Below are 16,747 nucleotides of genomic sequence, written 5' to 3' on the forward strand. Positions count from 1 at the left end.
TTCTTTATTATTCAAGTATGTTTTTACGTAAACAGGAAATTTGACTTCTGCATTTAACCCATCTGTAAGTAGTGAACACACACTCAGACATTAGGAGCAGTGAGCACACAAACCTGGAGCAGTTGGCAGCCGCACTGCAGTGCCAAGGGAGCAGTTGTGGGGGCTGTGTTTGTGTGTGTGGGTGTGGGTGTGTGTGTGTGGGTGGGGGGGGGTGCACCTTGCTCAAGGGCACTTCAGCTGTGGATGTTTAGAGAGGGGAAATGGTTGTTCATCCGCTGCCCCCACCCATCTCTCTTTCTGCTGTTCCAGGGATTCGGCCCCAGTAACCTTTCGGTCCCAAACCCTCTTCTCTAACCTTTAGGCCACAGCTGCCCCAAAACTGTCATGATAGGCCTGGCAAGCTTTTGATTTCTCCACACACTAGGGCAGTGTACATGGAGCTGTGCTCAGAGCTACAGTACACTTAGCATTTAACTTAACTAACTGGCTAAAAATACGCTCCATATATAAAGAAGTTGGAAGGTGGTCTTTTTTTAGCCTTTCCAAAACTGCCAACAGCCAAAGTGCAAGGGCTGGATTAAACAGTGTTCTTATCTACTCTCTGTGATCAGCGGTGTTATGTTAACACATATTTCTTTCCAGCAGCTTTCATTTCAAATCGAATTGTTCTCGTCTCTAATTAAAAATGCATCCCGTCTCGCAAGAATGTTACTACACTCTAGCTGTTTACTCCTATACAGTAGCAGTCCTCCAGGTTGGTTGCGAGTGAATCATTACTTTTTAATTGCTGACACGCTCTCCCTTGAGTGATGAAGTGTATCTGAATACAAGGTGTACGTAGTAAGAGTGTGCAGATCTGACACAGCAGCTCCCTGGATTCCTTGTAGTTAATTACACTGTCTAACCTTGTGCTGATGTGCCGCTGTATGCTCAGTGTCATGATTTAACGTATCCCAGACTACCACAACTCCAAATAGGTTGCTGCTCTTTATAGTGTTATACACTGTATTGATGCATAGGACTCTGTGCTGCCTCAGCTAAGCATTTTTTTTCTGATGTCCCCCTCACTGTAGGCTTATTTGTATATATATAACAAGAAGGCAATATACTGTATATTGTGTGCACTAAGGACAGAGTAGTATACACACACTCTGTAGTTATTAATGTCCTTTACGGTCCTGCTGATCTGCAATAGGGTGATTGTGCATTGTGTGCACTTCCCACAACAGCAGGGTTTTTTTTAGTTTTTGGTTTTTTTGCTGAATTTCAATTAGATTTGGACATAAGATACAAAGATTGTTGCATTATTAGTTATATTAGTGCAATATTAACTGGTTATTGGCCCAATTTTGGACTCATTTGCAAATTCAAGAGTTTGAATAATAGATGGAAAGCTAACATTTTGCCATTCTCCTGTGTGGATACATGTGTGTAGAAATACACATTTTACACTACCAGAAAACATTAATACTAAGCTGCTGTCCACTGCTAGTCTTTGTAGTGTTAGGTAAAAGATTTGTTGGTGAATTTCTGGGTGACAGAAGGTTCCAGTATTTTATTTATATTCACAACATGGACTATGACTTCACATGAACAGATTTTTTTTTTTTTTTTTTTTTTTTGAGGCAGGCACATCTTTGTTCCACTTGGATGGAGAACGGCCTGGTCAGGCTAGTACACGGACTAATGGGCTAAAATATAGAATCACTCATGCAATATTTTCTTGGCCAAACTACATCCACAACACTTGAAATACAGAGTGTTGTTTTATCTGCATGTTGTTTGTGAAGTGGTGCACATTCAGTTCTGCACCTGTTCAGCAAATGGCCTCAAAAGCACTCCATTCTCTCACCACGTTGGTGGTCAGCCAGCAGGTCATGCATGAAACCTTTGTTGATGTTGTAGTGTCACAGGATTAAATCAACTGTGCCTCACAGATCTATAGGTTACAGCAGAAGTCAGAGGAATTTCAGCCTCATGAATATAACAAGAGTTTGTTAGCATTTACTGAAGCAGAATGGGGTTTTTTTTTTTTTTTTTGTTTGCTCTTTTGAGAATTTCCCCTTTGTCTTTCCTGTTGTGCATGTGTCACTTTTTCTGTTGTCAAATTTTCCTGAAGATGTTCAGTGAGTTTGAGATCTGGTGACTGTGAACTGAAAGCCCATGCAAGACAGCTGACCCTGATTAAGCTTTGATGCTTAATCATGCTCATTGTCCATCTGGAAAATGATTGCTCTTCTACAAAACTTAAAGCCAGTGGGAATGACATCTGCAGAATCGAAGGGTATCTCTCTTTGCTCAAGGTGCATCTTATCCTGTGCAAATCGCTGGCTCCTCGACAGAAAACCACTGCCACGCCTAAGTATTCCCACTTTGTTTACCTGTGGGTTTTGTGCATGGCTGAATTAATCCATTCTGTTTATTTTCCCCTCAAATAAGGTCTGTGAAGTTTGTGAACAGTTTACGTATTGTTTGTTTTGCTGGATCAGTTTTCATCAAAAAAATTAATTAGCAGTAATGACATTAACGGATATAGGGTCGTATTGATTAAGTTTAATGGACTAAACAATCAGGACTCTTAGTTTGAAGGCAGAACCTCATCTAATGAGAACACACACTTCATTCAGGTTGTATGAAAATGTGCTGTTAATGCCAGAACTCCAAAGAACTACACCATGAATGCATTACTATTTTATTTTGTGGATTTGTTATGAATATCTTCTTATGAATAGACTAATTGTTGAGATATAGAATGATGTAATTGAAGCCAGGAGTATTATATAAGTATACAAATCCAACAGTTTATACACTTAAATTGATGAAGGAGGTGGAAAATACACTGTTGAACAAAACAGAAAGTGGGCCACTACTTTATACTGTTGAAATACAATATTTGCAAAAAAAAGAATGGGAGTCACTTGATAATAAAGTCAATAAAGTTAAGTTACTTCATATAAATCCAACATTAAGTCCGGGTAACATCATGTTACTAAAGGTGTATTGTAAAATTTTACAGTCTTGATGATGTCACTGCAAAGTCATTACACAGTACCACATAATTTTAATGTCCCTGCAAACCCATTTTAAAAATCATACAGGGCTTGTGGAAAAGCATTGCCTCTTCTAAGCATGACAGTATTTGTGAATTCTTACCCTAGCATAATGCTTAATCCTAACACACAAACAAACAGGCTATAAAATGTGTATTTATGTTGTTTCTGTAAAAGCCTTTTTTTCCCCCACATCCCACATTATGGAAAATGTGAGCTGGTGCATAAACAACCCAATGCAGCTCATCCGTTTTAATTGAACCCTCTTTAGTTTATCACCTGCATTACTGACACATAATGTTGTGTCTTTCAAGTTTCCAAACAAATGCATATATATATATATATTTTTTTTTTTTTTTTTTGAATTTGTCATAATATAATTTGAAATAAGAAGCACCGGCTGCCAAAAAATAAGAAAATAAAAAAAAAAAAGTTGTACTTTTTGATAAATAATAAAAAACAAGCAGTTCTGGGATACAGTGTGTCAGACCCACAAGAAGGAATTGACAGCGATGTGAGACAGCTTCACAGTTTTAAAGTATGATATGTTTTCTGTTTCAGCTGTCCACCAGGATTCATGGGGGATTTCTGTGAAGTGGATGTTAACGAATGTTGCTCAGCGCCCTGCCACAACGGTGCCATTTGCCAAGATCTTATTAATAGCTACGTCTGCCACTGCAGGTCAGGTGAGTCACTCAGACATCCGGTGAGTCTCTCAGTTTACTTTGAAATGAAGTAACCCAAGCAGTTTCTTACCCCCCTTTACAAGACCTGTTACAGGAAAACATTGTTTCTCATGAGCGAGATTACTGAAATGAAGCTTACATGGCAGGACACATTTTGAAGTGGATAAAAGCGCATCACGTTCTTACTGTGCCCCAGATGCAGTGGAGTACAGTTTACCGTATGTAAACCATCTTAATACTTACAGAATGCCCATATTGGATTGAAAGGGGCCATATAAAGTGTTACTAAAGGTTAGTGTAATGCCTACATAACTTCTGTGCCTCAAAGCCATTCAAAAGTCATCCGCTTTTCTCCAGGGAGAAATTTGTAGTCATACAGTACTAAAAACAGACAGTGATAAAAAAGACGATACTGCTTGAGCTCATTAAAATGTATGTGGCATCTTACTCTTTAGTGAAAGCCTTTTCTTGTCTGTGTATGTGTGTGAACCCAAAAAGAAGCAAATCAATGTAGGAGAATCTGATTGATATTCACTTCAGAGGGTGGAAGTGGGAGAGCCTGGGCTCAGCACGGCACTCTGTGGGCTTTTGTTCCTGGCAGGTTGGACAGGCCTTCACTGTGAGGATGACATTAATGAGTGCCTTCCACCGCCCTGCAACCAGGGGATATGCATTCAGAATGATCCAGGCTATGGCTACACCTGTTTCTGTCGTCCTGGATTTGTGGTGAGGCTCCCCACCTTATTCCCCATCTCCTGTCTTTTTTTTTTTTTTTTTTTTCCTTTTTTTTTTTTCTTCTTCTTCTTAATTAACCTTTACCCTTTTGCACCCTCAATTCTCAAGTCCTCCCTTGGCACTCATTTCCTGCACTGTTAAAATGTGTGATTTTCTTTTACTTTGTTGTTGCTTATAGTCTAATTATCATTTTTGTTCCCTTTTTGAAGCAGGAAAATCAGATGCCTTTCTCATACCAGGAGACAAATAACAGCACAGCATGGGACATTTTTGTATTTGTTGCTACCACTATTACTGCTTTATATAAACAGTTTACCCCCCTAATAGTTACTTAGGAAAAAATTGATGTTGCACATACAAATACAAAAGCACATGACAATAATCTGAATTTGAATTGTCAGTAATCACATGTCACTTCTTGCATCACGTTGCTGTTAAGTTTTTAAAAAATCCTTGTATTTTTTCAATAATATCACATTCCCTGCTTAATGTCTTTAGTATTCAAGCAAAGTAAACATTATATCCCACTTAGCATCTCATCACACAGTTACAACACATCTAAAGGCTGTTTATTTTACATACACAGGGGAAGAACTGTGAGCACAACTATGATGATTGCCTGTCGAATCCATGTCCAGAAGCATTTTCCTGTGTAGATGGCATCAACAAGGTCAGTTGCCTGCCTCCTGTTACGGATGCTGTTCCCTTGACGACTGTAGTCAAGAACATCACTCGTGGCTCCACACCTAGAGTGCCAACGCCAACACTCAGCCCGGTACCAACAGCTGAGCAAACCACAGGTACGGACCACACTGTGCGTGCGTGTCTGTACACGCAGTGGTGAGAAGTACATTTGAGCAATACTGTGTTTTTTGAGGTCCTTGAGTATTTCCATATCAAGCTATGTTATGCTTCTACTCCACTACATTTTAGAGGGAATCTATTGTACTTTTAGATAGAATTACTGGATACTTTTCAGATTAAAAAATTAACGTTAAATAGAATCCCTCCCCTCTCATGGTTTCATCTAAATAACTGCTTGAGATCAAAAGAAGGGGGTAAAGTAGAGGGACTAGTTTTACTTTCGATTATTTAAGTACATTTTGTTGATAGCACTTCTCTACTGCACTATGGTCTTGAATGCAGAACTTTTACATGTGATATAGTATTTGTTGAATTGCTACTTTTCCCTCAGGATCTGAGTACTGCTTCCTCCTCTACATTGATGCTACAGTAGCCTCGAGCTCTCTTTTAAGCAGTTTTAAATGCAGTTTAGCTCAGTTCCTAATTGTTAAAGACGTATGTGCAACTTCAAAGGCGGATGCATGTAATAAGTTTCACTTGTGCTTCAGTTTAAATTATGGTTCAAGTTTTGTTTAACTTGCCTCTGTGTTCAGGATGGTTGAACATACATTTAATATAAACTTTCTTGTATGAGAAAGGACAAACCTACGTTACGTGATTATGAATAACATTTATGTACATGTGAAACAGAGTCATGGCTTCTGGAAAGGGAATCACTTTGATGGACAATTATTTAGCTACAAAGATTTACACCTATAACCTTAATGATCGATCAGCTCAAATACGGCAGTGTATCATCTTAAATTAACGTTCCTCAATCATGTCATAGCTCCCATTACTATGCTATTACTTCCAATAGCATTACATTATGCACGCAAGAAAGTGACACTAAATTATGTAAACTGATACGCCATTATACCAATCAATTTGTTTTGAAGGTGGTCCAGAGATTTTTTTTTTTTTTTTTTTGACAAATTACAAATCTATCCTTCCCTTGTCCTTCCTACAAAACAATTTTGCTGCACAAGTTTTGCTGCCAGTGTTGAATGAGAGGAGGCTCCCACTGAGCTGGTACTGGTCCAAATGTGATTTTAGAGCCTTTGCAACATAGCAGGTGAGGATGTATTAGGTTTGATTGAGAGATTGTCATAGTTTGTGCAGCTGCAGAGGGGGGGGAGAATCCTAATAAAATCTAGATTTGTATTTACCACTAGATCCCAAAAAGTTATCAGTCCAATTGTTATTTGGGGATATATCCTTTACCACTAAAATGACAGACACAGAACAGAATATGTTGTACATTATTGGTGCTGGGTTCAGTCATCTATGTGAGAGGTTGAATTCAGGGCACTGGGCAGATTGTTACTCCTTGACAGATGAGGTCTGTCTACCTTTGAAACTGTTCACAGAGCTGTAAAACAGACCTATTGAACACAGACGAGCTTGAACCAATTCAGTGCGACACTCTGAAAATCACTGTGGGCAAAACATAATGGAGTCCTCCCCGCTGCACCTGATCCAGCCCTCATCCGGCGTATATTGCATCGGTGTCGCGAGGGTTAAATTCACACACAAGACACCGGTAAAGAAAAAAACAAACCCCAGCATCCACGCACTGAAACATCTCTTTACGCTTTTACACATAAGTGCATAATCAAAATAAGTAAGTTTTAAAGTAAGAGGACCCAGAAACATGAGTTTATCTAACTAGGTCACCATCTAAACACATGTAGTGCCCTTGGTGCTGCTTGAAATAGACTCAGACAGTTCTCCTTTAAACCTAAGACTGCTCCACAACCTTTGAAATGTACCAAGTCATTGGGAATTTGATCATAGGGGAGATAGTTAATGTGGTACCGAAAGTAGAGGATTCAAATTCTCAATAGAACATGTGCATTTGGTCAGAATCATGACTTTTTTTTTACATCTTGATTTTGATGTAAAAAATAAATTCCGTTCAGCTCAGTAGCAAACTTGTATACCACAGTCGGAGATGATTGTCTTCTGGGATTCTTCTTCTCCCCCCCCCCCCCCCCCCCCCCCATCACTGCACATGCAGTGCTGAGCTCCACAGTATTTTAGCTCTACAGTATGAGAGCTGATGGGAATCTAGAAAGCACAGCTCTGGTGGAGGGAGGCTTACTGGTGCTAAGCCACGATTCGGTTGACTCTCCTTGGAGTGATCACTGCAGCACAGGTGAAGCTGTTATCTTCTGCAGCCACGTGTAGCAGAAATGAAATTACTTAAGCTCCTCAAAAAATCTGCTTGATGAGTAAGGAGTTAGCCAGAGGGTCATTTCAAAACATGTTGTGGGTCAGTCACCTTGTTAACCTCCAGTTTAACATGCATGTATTTGTTCTGTTTATGTTAGCAGGGTTTTATTTTTTATTTTTTATATATAGTTTGTTTATAACTGGGTTGACAGTAGCTGATTAATGTAACAATTTTGATATATTCAGTGACACAACTTTGCTAGTGAGTCATAATGACATTTGCATGATGTGCACAGTTATGCATATTCATGAGGAAAGGGGTGGGCGAGATGGAAAAAAAAAAAAAAAGAAGCAGTGTCTAAATTTGTCGTTTTCAGCTGCAGTTCATGGCCGGTGTGCTCCTGTACAGTAACTGTCAGTGCAGTGTGTTGGAGTAATGTTCATCAGTTATTTTTAAAACCAGGCAACAAAGATATAATTAGACACTCGATTTGGAAGAAAAAGCCATATTATATTTAGGATCTGATTCCTCTGTGTATCTCAGCACTGTAACAGAATTCGTCGAAAATCTTCTAACATGACATAGCTGGAATAGAAGACATTTTTCTGCCATTGTGGTGGGTGCAGAATGACCTTTTGCCTTCCCCCCAGGGCTCTGAAATTGCAAGAGTCCAAGAATGTTCCTCAGCAGTATTTTATCTCTGTCCTGTGACAAGTTCAATCAGTCAGTCTATTACCTTACCCAATAAATCAGGGACAAAACAGGACTTACATCCTGGCTTCTTTTTTTTTTTCTTTTTAAATAAATGGGACATTAAGTCTATATCAATTAAATCGCTCCATCCAAAGTCAGTCCTCATATAAATTGATCTTTATTTCACATTTCCTCCAAATATATTTTTCCAGTGGAATATCTTGTGCTTTAACCTGTCTGACATCCCCACGCAGTCTATGCTGCAACTTTGCGCTTCACCTCCCCACGTTACATTAAATATGACTTATATCCATTTTCTCACCTCTTTTATGGACCTGTATTAAGACTGGTCCTAATTATATCTGATCTGAAAGATTTATATCAAGGAATATTCCCACTGAGACAACTTTCTTTTTCTTTTTTTTTTTCTATTGAAACTTGGGCACGGTACAGTAACAAACTCCTTGGTCAGCACCAGTAAAAAAGATTTAAAAAATACTCAAACCGTGAATAACAGGATATTGAAAAGTGGAAAAAAATAAGATACAGTTTATATTATACAGATTTACAATTCAGATTTAGCCCAGCTAGTTATTTGAGACTTGTGGATGAAAAATCTGGTGTGAGAATGTAAGGTAGTGGTAAAAACAGGAGACCTTTGAAGGAGAGACTATAGCTAACTGCTAATGAGGCATGATACTGCCTCCTGGCAGCAGCCTCAGACTGCATCAAAGACTACATCAGACTAAACAAGGCTTTAAAATTAATGAATAGCTTTGTCTCTGAGGGGTAATTTTCCATCATCAGCATTGGCAAACCCCATTGTCAGGAGTGAAGGAGAAGACAGCACAGCATTGTTGCTGTGTGCATTTATCCTCATTAATTCACAGATCACAGTGGGTCTGCTTCTGATAATTCTTACTTCTTTCTTTTTTTCTTTTTTCTTTTTTTTTCCTCAGGGTATTGGTCGTATAGCTCTCCAGAGAAAATGGGGGTATTTAGGTTAGCTTGTTTGCCAAATGCCCTGAGGGGCCCACTGTCAGATCAAAGGGGGTCTGGCCTATTAGGACTTGACGTGTAACAAATATTGATAAAGGTCTTACTTGCAGCTGCTCGATTAATCATGGAAACAACTTTAAAGGAGCTTTGCTGATTTCTCTAGTGCAATAATGTTTTTTTTTTGTTTTTTTTTTCCAGATAAGAACAGACAGAGCATGAGACAGGTGCATCCAGGAATGCTTTTCATTTTAACAGGCTCTCCTGTTTGACTTTTCTGCAACAAATTGCACTACTTCCCTCAAATGAGAAATATATTGAGCATGAGCACTCCTAATGCTCGCCTTCAATTGCAGTCTGAGTCAGTCTTTTAAGTTGGTCTGCGTCACTACCCCCAATAAGCTGGCGGGCAGTGGAACTTTTACTGAAATACCCCATAATTGCCCATTCTCATGGATGATATAAGCCAAGTTATTCCACTATAAAATGAGGCATGTAATAAACTTGTATGAATACGTTCATTTCAGCCAAGACTCCTCTCACGGCTTATATAGTGCCATTTGCATGCTTCACAGCTTTTTGGCAAATAAGAGTATTTACAGTACGCCTGTACAGTGAGCGAAAGGAAAAGCTGTGATGCAAGAGCCCTTCAAGCCTTTTGTTCTGCTTTCAAAATATAATTATTTCCTTTTTGCTTCTGTTTTCCCAACAATAAATCTCCCTGCACTGTGCATTAGTCTCTGTAAGCTGTAGTCCATCTATGTTGCCAAGGTTATTAGATGGATACAGGTCAAATTTACATTTTTATCCAGCAACATATAGAAGTGTGTGCAACCGCAGACTAACAAAACCAGAAGTTCCACATTTAAGCCTCCGTGGTCACAAGCATCTGCCCTGCTGAGGTGTCCTGAGCCAAAGTCTGAATCTTTAATCATTTCTGAAGGTGCTGGTCTGTATCGCATTCTGTGCAACGACCTCCCCATAGAGGAAGTGAATGAAAAGTTGAAATTCTTCTTTCAGGGATCAATAGAGAATCTCAGCAGAGTTTACAGTAAAGATGCATAAACTACAGTCTGTCTCACTTTTATTTACTCTTCCTCCCCCCCACTTCAGCTGTCTATATATTTTTATTTCCTAGATTCAAGCTACATTCAGTACTTTGGGAATTCATACCTTGAGTTTAAGGGTATTGACCTCAGCGCACTCAACAACATCACTGTCAGATTCCAGACCCAAGTGGCCCAGGGAACTATATTTTATGTGGACCAAGGACCTGCTAATGGTGATTTCTTTTTCATGAAACTCCTCATCTTGGATGGGATCTTACAGGTAAATCTCCAGCGAAATAGTTATTATTCATGATTGTTTGCTGCGGTTATAGTAACTGCATGAATAAAATACTCTGTCTGCCTATGAAATTCTGCTGATGCCTGAATTTGAAACTTTCTATCAAATATTTCAGTACGCCTTTTGCTGCAATGAGGAGGAAGAGATCACACGGATCAGTACATTGATTCGTGTTGATGATGGCATGGTTCACATTGCTAATATCAGGTATGTTCCTTTTGGTATTCATTTAACCTTGTGAGTCTGAGATTGTGAATGTTCAGATCTGTGTTGTGGTCAGTTCATATCCAGCTTCCAGAAAAAGAGACACTCAAGCAATGCGAGAGAAAAAAAAAAGAAAAGCAAATGAGTTACAATTTCCTTGTGCACCTATTTAATTTACGAAGTGTGTTAACATAGACATCATCCCGGATGCAGTGTGTAATGTATGTGCTTCAGGCAAGGATGTATTTCTTATTGAGGAAAAAAGAGGCACATTCACAATCATAAGCTACTTAAAGAAGGTCTTAATAATATACAAATTTTGTTCAAATACTGTTCGTACCTCAGGTGGTATTAACTTGATCCTTAGTTATCCGCTCATTTCAAGTGTGGCACAATTTATTTTATAGAAGGGCTATAACTAATACCGGGGGAGCACATGTAATTGGCAGGAATCACCAGACTGAAAATTTAGATTTTATTACAAATGGGCAAATGGGCTTACATTTTAAAGAACTAAAACAAACGTCAGAATGTGCCTATTAAAATGCATTAGTGATCACTGACCATGTTTTATTGGCTGTTCTAAAGTCTTCATTTGCAGTTTTTCATTACGAAAAGATTAACAAGCAAGAGCTGAGCACAAAATCAATGTTTAAATGATTTAAAGTGAGGCTGTGGCCCCTTTAGTTATATTGTTCCTAAGCCCGTGCGCAATCTTGCTGCCAGCCCTTTCCATTACATTCTGACATGAGAAAGATTGTGGTTTGGTTTTGAGATACAAAGTTTATTATGTATGAGCTGGAAACTGAAATAAAGCGGCTAATGTTCGACTCGTATCAAATCAGTTTACTTTGTATTTAGGGGGAGAGTATGGAGACTTTTTAACATTGCACAAAGAGGACGTTTCATCTTTTTTGTAGCACACGTTCTGTTTGGGCGAAGATAATAATACACTAATCTTAAAGGATAATATTGAAAAGCTGAGACAGATGTAAATAAAGGTTTTGTGAAGGTGATATTTAAAAGAGATGAATGCAGATAGAAGCTAAGGTACTGAAGGTGATAATGAAGATACCGTGCCAAAGGTGAGCAAATTATTTCCTGTCGAAACAAAGCTGACTGGGAAGGTTGCTTGGCAGAAAGCTGCATTGCCCTAAATATGCAAGTGCAACCAGAAAGTCCAATCAGGTTTAAGGGGATACAAGGCTCCACCCCTGTTTTTTTCTTTTTTGTTTTTTGTTTTTTTCCCTGCAAGAAAAATAATACAGCAGTATGAATCAATCATAATGTTCTGTACCAACCCCTTGGAGACATTGCAAGAAAGAGAGCTGTCATAAGTAGAGCGTTGGTAGTATGGAAAAATGGTTTCTGGTGTCGCAAAGCAAATTCTTTGTAATTGTCTGATGGCCGAGTCCGTCCATCTTTGTCTGATTTGACCCAGAGCTACAACACCATGGCCATCTTCAACGTCACTGCCTACCTCATTATAGACTTTTAATATATCTTCCCGTCAAAGACACTTTTCAATATGTTAAATAGAAACCCAGTGGGGCTGACTTCTCAAGGACAGTGAGCACAGTGCCCTCTGGCTGCTGGCCAGGCCGCTCTGGCAGACTGCTTCTAAATTAACCGCTTCTCCACGCTGGCTCTAGAGGAAGGACTTATGCAGCTCGGAGTTAGTGCCCCGAGTGTTTAGCCGGCATATGCAACAGCCTGCAAAGTACAGGCTTAACAAATCAGACTTGATTGCTTCACGGACCTCCTAACTTCCACTCGGGGAACAAGGGGTATCAGGAGACAGTGGAGAGGAGACTGTGCATCTGTGGCCCGAGTACCCTCAAGCTGCAGATGGTTAGTCCAGAATCTGCACTTAGGTAATTATCTGCTCTCCCTTGTTGTCTCAAAATGGAGAATTGGTTTTTGAAATCTATGAATGGCTGTGGGGTGGGTCCAAAATAGTTGTGTCAAAGGCTCATAAGACATTCGGAGAAAACAAAATGGAGTTCGGCAGCAGCAGCAGCACAGAAAAGGATTGTGATAAATGTGTGCATCAGCAGACTAAACAAAACAATTATACTCATTTACCACAGTTTTTAAATCTTGACATCCGATAATTCGCTCTGCTCTCTCAGGCAACTATTAGCAAGATGGCCAAATGCTAATTTATAACTAGAGGCATGCGTTGTTTTTAATGTCAGAACATATATTGAAATAAATGAGTTAATGTTATCTCCAGGAGGAAGTTGTCAGTCTCAATTGCAGCACTTCATTTAGAGCTGCATTATACTGAAGCTGCAGTAATAGCTTTGTTTGAAGTTATTCTTTCAGCCATAGAAAACACTTCTTTTGTTTAAACTTTTGGTGTCATATAATTCATAACGTCAGGGGAAAACTTAAAATAGTTTTTTCTTATCAAGGCCATTACAGCCTCTGTCTGTTTAATTCATAGGAATATATAGACCTTTATTGTGAAATTGTCACAGGTTTCTAAACAGAAAGAATTGAGATGTGTATGCTTGTGTGAAAATAATAACTGTAAGACCCCTTGGACCAACACATTTCTTCTCTTAACACCAAAATGACGTAACATGTTGGAAACATTTAATTTAAACCGCAAGGGTTCACACTTTTTTCACAGGCAGCACCTGACCCCTTGTGAAGCAGAGCTAACTCTCTCTGGTCACGAGAAAATCAAAAGCTCCGCAAGTAATTACTGGTTGGGACACATGATACAAAGCACAAACCACATCTTCACAGGCGGTCTGCCACAACAATACCTACCCAGTCAGGTAAGACTTACAAGAGCTGTTTGGTTTCTCTTCTACCTGCTGAAATCATAAGGTTGTGAAAGACATAAAACTCACATGAATGTTACATGATATATGCCTAAAATTGCATCATGATAAAAACAAATGAATTGTCTAATTTTTTTTTTTTTTTTTTTTTTTTTCCCATTAGAAAGCGAAACCTTTCCACAACTATACTGGCTGCATTGAAATAATTGAAATGAATAACCTGAGGAGCTTTTACACATCTGATGCCATCGATGGCAGAAACATTGACCAATGCAGGTAAAAAAAAAATAAAGGAAAATCGATGGCTTCACCACAATCTTTTCTTTTAATTAAATTTTAATCCTGGCATTTGTTTGTTTTTTTATTACTTAAACATATATACACTCAAAACATGGTCTTTAGTTTTTCTGTGCAAGAAGATGATTGTGTGTTAATATTTTGATAGTTACAACATTTAGTATGACACAAACACCGACTGCCACATTTCGCTTTGTCTGATGCTTTGGGGAAAATATGATTACTTATTGTGACAAAATAAGATTGTGTTTCCCTCTCTTCTTTGTATTGTAGTGAAAATCTATCTACTTGTTAAATTACTGCACTTAATGGGTAGTTTTGGTTGCACAGGAATCTACTTCATGTTTTTATCCTTAAAAACAAAAATTTCTTACATTAGATTGGATTTAACTTACTCAAACTTTGGTCTAATTTTACAGATATACTTGGCATGTCATTGAAGCCTCCACGACAAGTTCCTCAACTTTGGAAACTCAATCAACCACGCCTGACACCATGAACACAACGACTGTGGCAGCTCCCACACAAACACCAAAACAGCCTGTGTACAAACCTCAGGTCTGCCGCGACGGCGTCTGCCGCAACGGAGGAACATGTCATGAGCTGCAGCTGCCTGGTGGAGCTCTGCCTTCCTGTCACTGCCCGCTTCACTTTACTGGAACTTTTTGTGAGAAAGGTAGGCCTGTAATGTTATTTTTTTTGTTTTTAGCTGACAGTGCTTCTCAGTTTTTATACATGATATATAAAACACACACACACACACACACACACACACATACACACAAGCAGTGAAAAGCTTAAGAACCTACTGTACTGTGACCTCCACAATGGTATCATCAAGAGCCAGCCAACAAGTTATGTTGGTTAATATATGCTGAGCCTCTTTGGCTAATAGGTTTTACTATGAGGCAGAATAGAGTCAGCTGCATTAGGAATTTTGAGTGATGTGAATTATTCAGGATATGATTAATGAAATGAAAGATCCATATAAGCAGCTTGAACCATCGCCGTGTGTCCATGTTCACCTCCAACGCTCGCTGAGAATGAGAATATGACCTTGCAGCACTCGCTCAACATTCAGCTAAAGCTCTCATCCCTGTCGCCACCAAAAATATTTATTTTGTACCAACCACTCCAACACTAGACAACAGAACTCGACACACATACAAAGAAGTTCTCCCCTTTGCAGATTTCTTCTCAGTGCACTTATGATGTAGCTTCTGACGTCTCTTTCTAGCCCTCTTGCCGTGCGTGATATGCCTTGACAGTGAAGAAAACAGGATCCTGTACTTTGCTATTGTTGTCATTCTGTCAGTGGCAACAGTAGTGACACTAGAGTTGTGAATTAATTGCATGTGTGCTTGATAAAGCAAGCCGAGCTGCTCACAACTGAGAGACATTTCAGATGCTGTGTTGTGATAGCCATGTTCACTCCACTGCACTCTCACCACAGTATATGATTAATCCTCCAACATGGATGGTCTGTCAAGCTTTAGACTCCTCCACATGCTGGAGTGGTGTAACATGAGCCATTTAAAGTTTGAAGGGTGTTTTTTGTTTTTTTGGGGGGGGGTTTTTTTCATTTTTTTCATTTTCAGCTTTTCAAAACCAAAAACATGAGAGCAAAAGCAAGAGGAGTGGGTTAAACTGTGTTTATGTGTTTGAATCTAAGCTGCAGTTATTAGCATGGTCGCTAAATTCTACCCACAGTAGTACTAAATTGTTTCTTTCAAGTCCGATGAGCATATCATTACTAACTAGTCTGAGGGGATACAGGTAACAATGAAAAAAAAAAGCCCTGTTCATGAATAGCACATCCACTGTGTAGTTTCTCCCCAAAGTGTAGAAGCTGATACTGGACACTATCAGAGTTAATGGTAACGTTAGCAGTTCTATCCTGTGCTCTATTGGATTTGGGTTAGTTTATACTTCAGCCAAAGTTGCCCAGAAAAGCCTTACGCTTCACTTAATCTTCATTGTAAAAGCCTTTCTTCTTGTAGAAGTGAAGAATCAAAAACAGCTAAAAAGCAGCTAAACAGGGTCATGTTGTAAAGAAACAAGAGTCTGATCTTACGTTTCTTTTAATCATACTTATAATCTTAGCTCAACGCTACAATAGAAAACGGTTTCTGGCCGTAAAGTGGAGAGATAAGTCAGTTTTACAAATTTGTGTATTAAAAAGAAGTCAGCACAAAACACTTAAAAGATTACCAGGCACAGCGTTTTTCAAAGCAACTCATCAAGCTCATGTTTGCATATCTAATTAGCAAACAACAAAGCGATTGAACAATTGTCATTTTATTCTGCAAAATCCATGGCTATTTTTTATCTTATCTTATGAATGTAATTAAGTGTTTCAATATCAATTTCATGGTAATTTGCCACTGTTATCACTGTAAATACAGTATATCCCATATGCTAGAATGGAAAGCTTGATGTAGCAACAGTTACTAAGGGGTGAGCAGTCAGTTACCTGTAATATGAAAAAAAAAAAAAAAATTATATCATTGCTTATTACGAAAAAGTCCCCCAGGAATTTCAGTTGTGAAGGAGCCCTGTGGGTAGGACAATGAATTATCCTGTAGGACTTTTTTCTAGCTTATCAACAATGGTGTGGCTTCCCCCTTATTCCTCACTTGCCCCCTCAAGTAAAACACACTGCAGCTCATATTGTACTGCACTAACAACTCTTTCAGTCTCGGGGTTTTAAATAACGAGTTCTGAATAAGAGTGGTCACTAAATGTCATATGTGCTGTACCTTTTAGCGGTGGAAATTCTAATTAGCATTACAAAAGGTTTCAATAATGGAGCCTGGATTGATTTTCACCTTCACAACCCTTGTGTATTCTAGGCTGTTTGCGTAATCTCGTATTTACAGAATACACGGACATCAGACAGAATACCGCTCAAAGCTAATCGTTAAC

The 16,747-nt window shown here is 38.9% G+C and overlaps 1 protein-coding gene across 1 annotated transcript in view; it reads left to right on the forward strand.

Annotated features, from left to right (window-relative positions):
- Positions 1–16,747, forward strand: part of eys (eyes shut homolog) — a 154,322-nt gene that overhangs the window by 82,199 nt on the left and 55,376 nt on the right. Inside the window, exons 32-39 of the mRNA XM_056394875.1 lie at positions 3,612–3,736; positions 4,338–4,462; positions 5,058–5,271; positions 10,318–10,508; positions 10,642–10,733; positions 13,369–13,519; positions 13,689–13,801; positions 14,242–14,498. Coding sequence (XP_056250850.1) covers positions 3,612–3,736; positions 4,338–4,462; positions 5,058–5,271; positions 10,318–10,508; positions 10,642–10,733; positions 13,369–13,519; positions 13,689–13,801; positions 14,242–14,498 — 1,268 coding nt within the window. The remainder of the gene's footprint in view (positions 1–3,611; positions 3,737–4,337; positions 4,463–5,057; positions 5,272–10,317; positions 10,509–10,641; positions 10,734–13,368; positions 13,520–13,688; positions 13,802–14,241; positions 14,499–16,747) is intronic.

Source organism: Seriola aureovittata, chromosome 14, assembly GCF_021018895.1.
Source record: "Seriola aureovittata isolate HTS-2021-v1 ecotype China chromosome 14, ASM2101889v1, whole genome shotgun sequence".
In the NCBI taxonomy this organism is placed as follows: Eukaryota; Metazoa; Chordata; class Actinopteri; order Carangiformes; family Carangidae; genus Seriola; species Seriola aureovittata.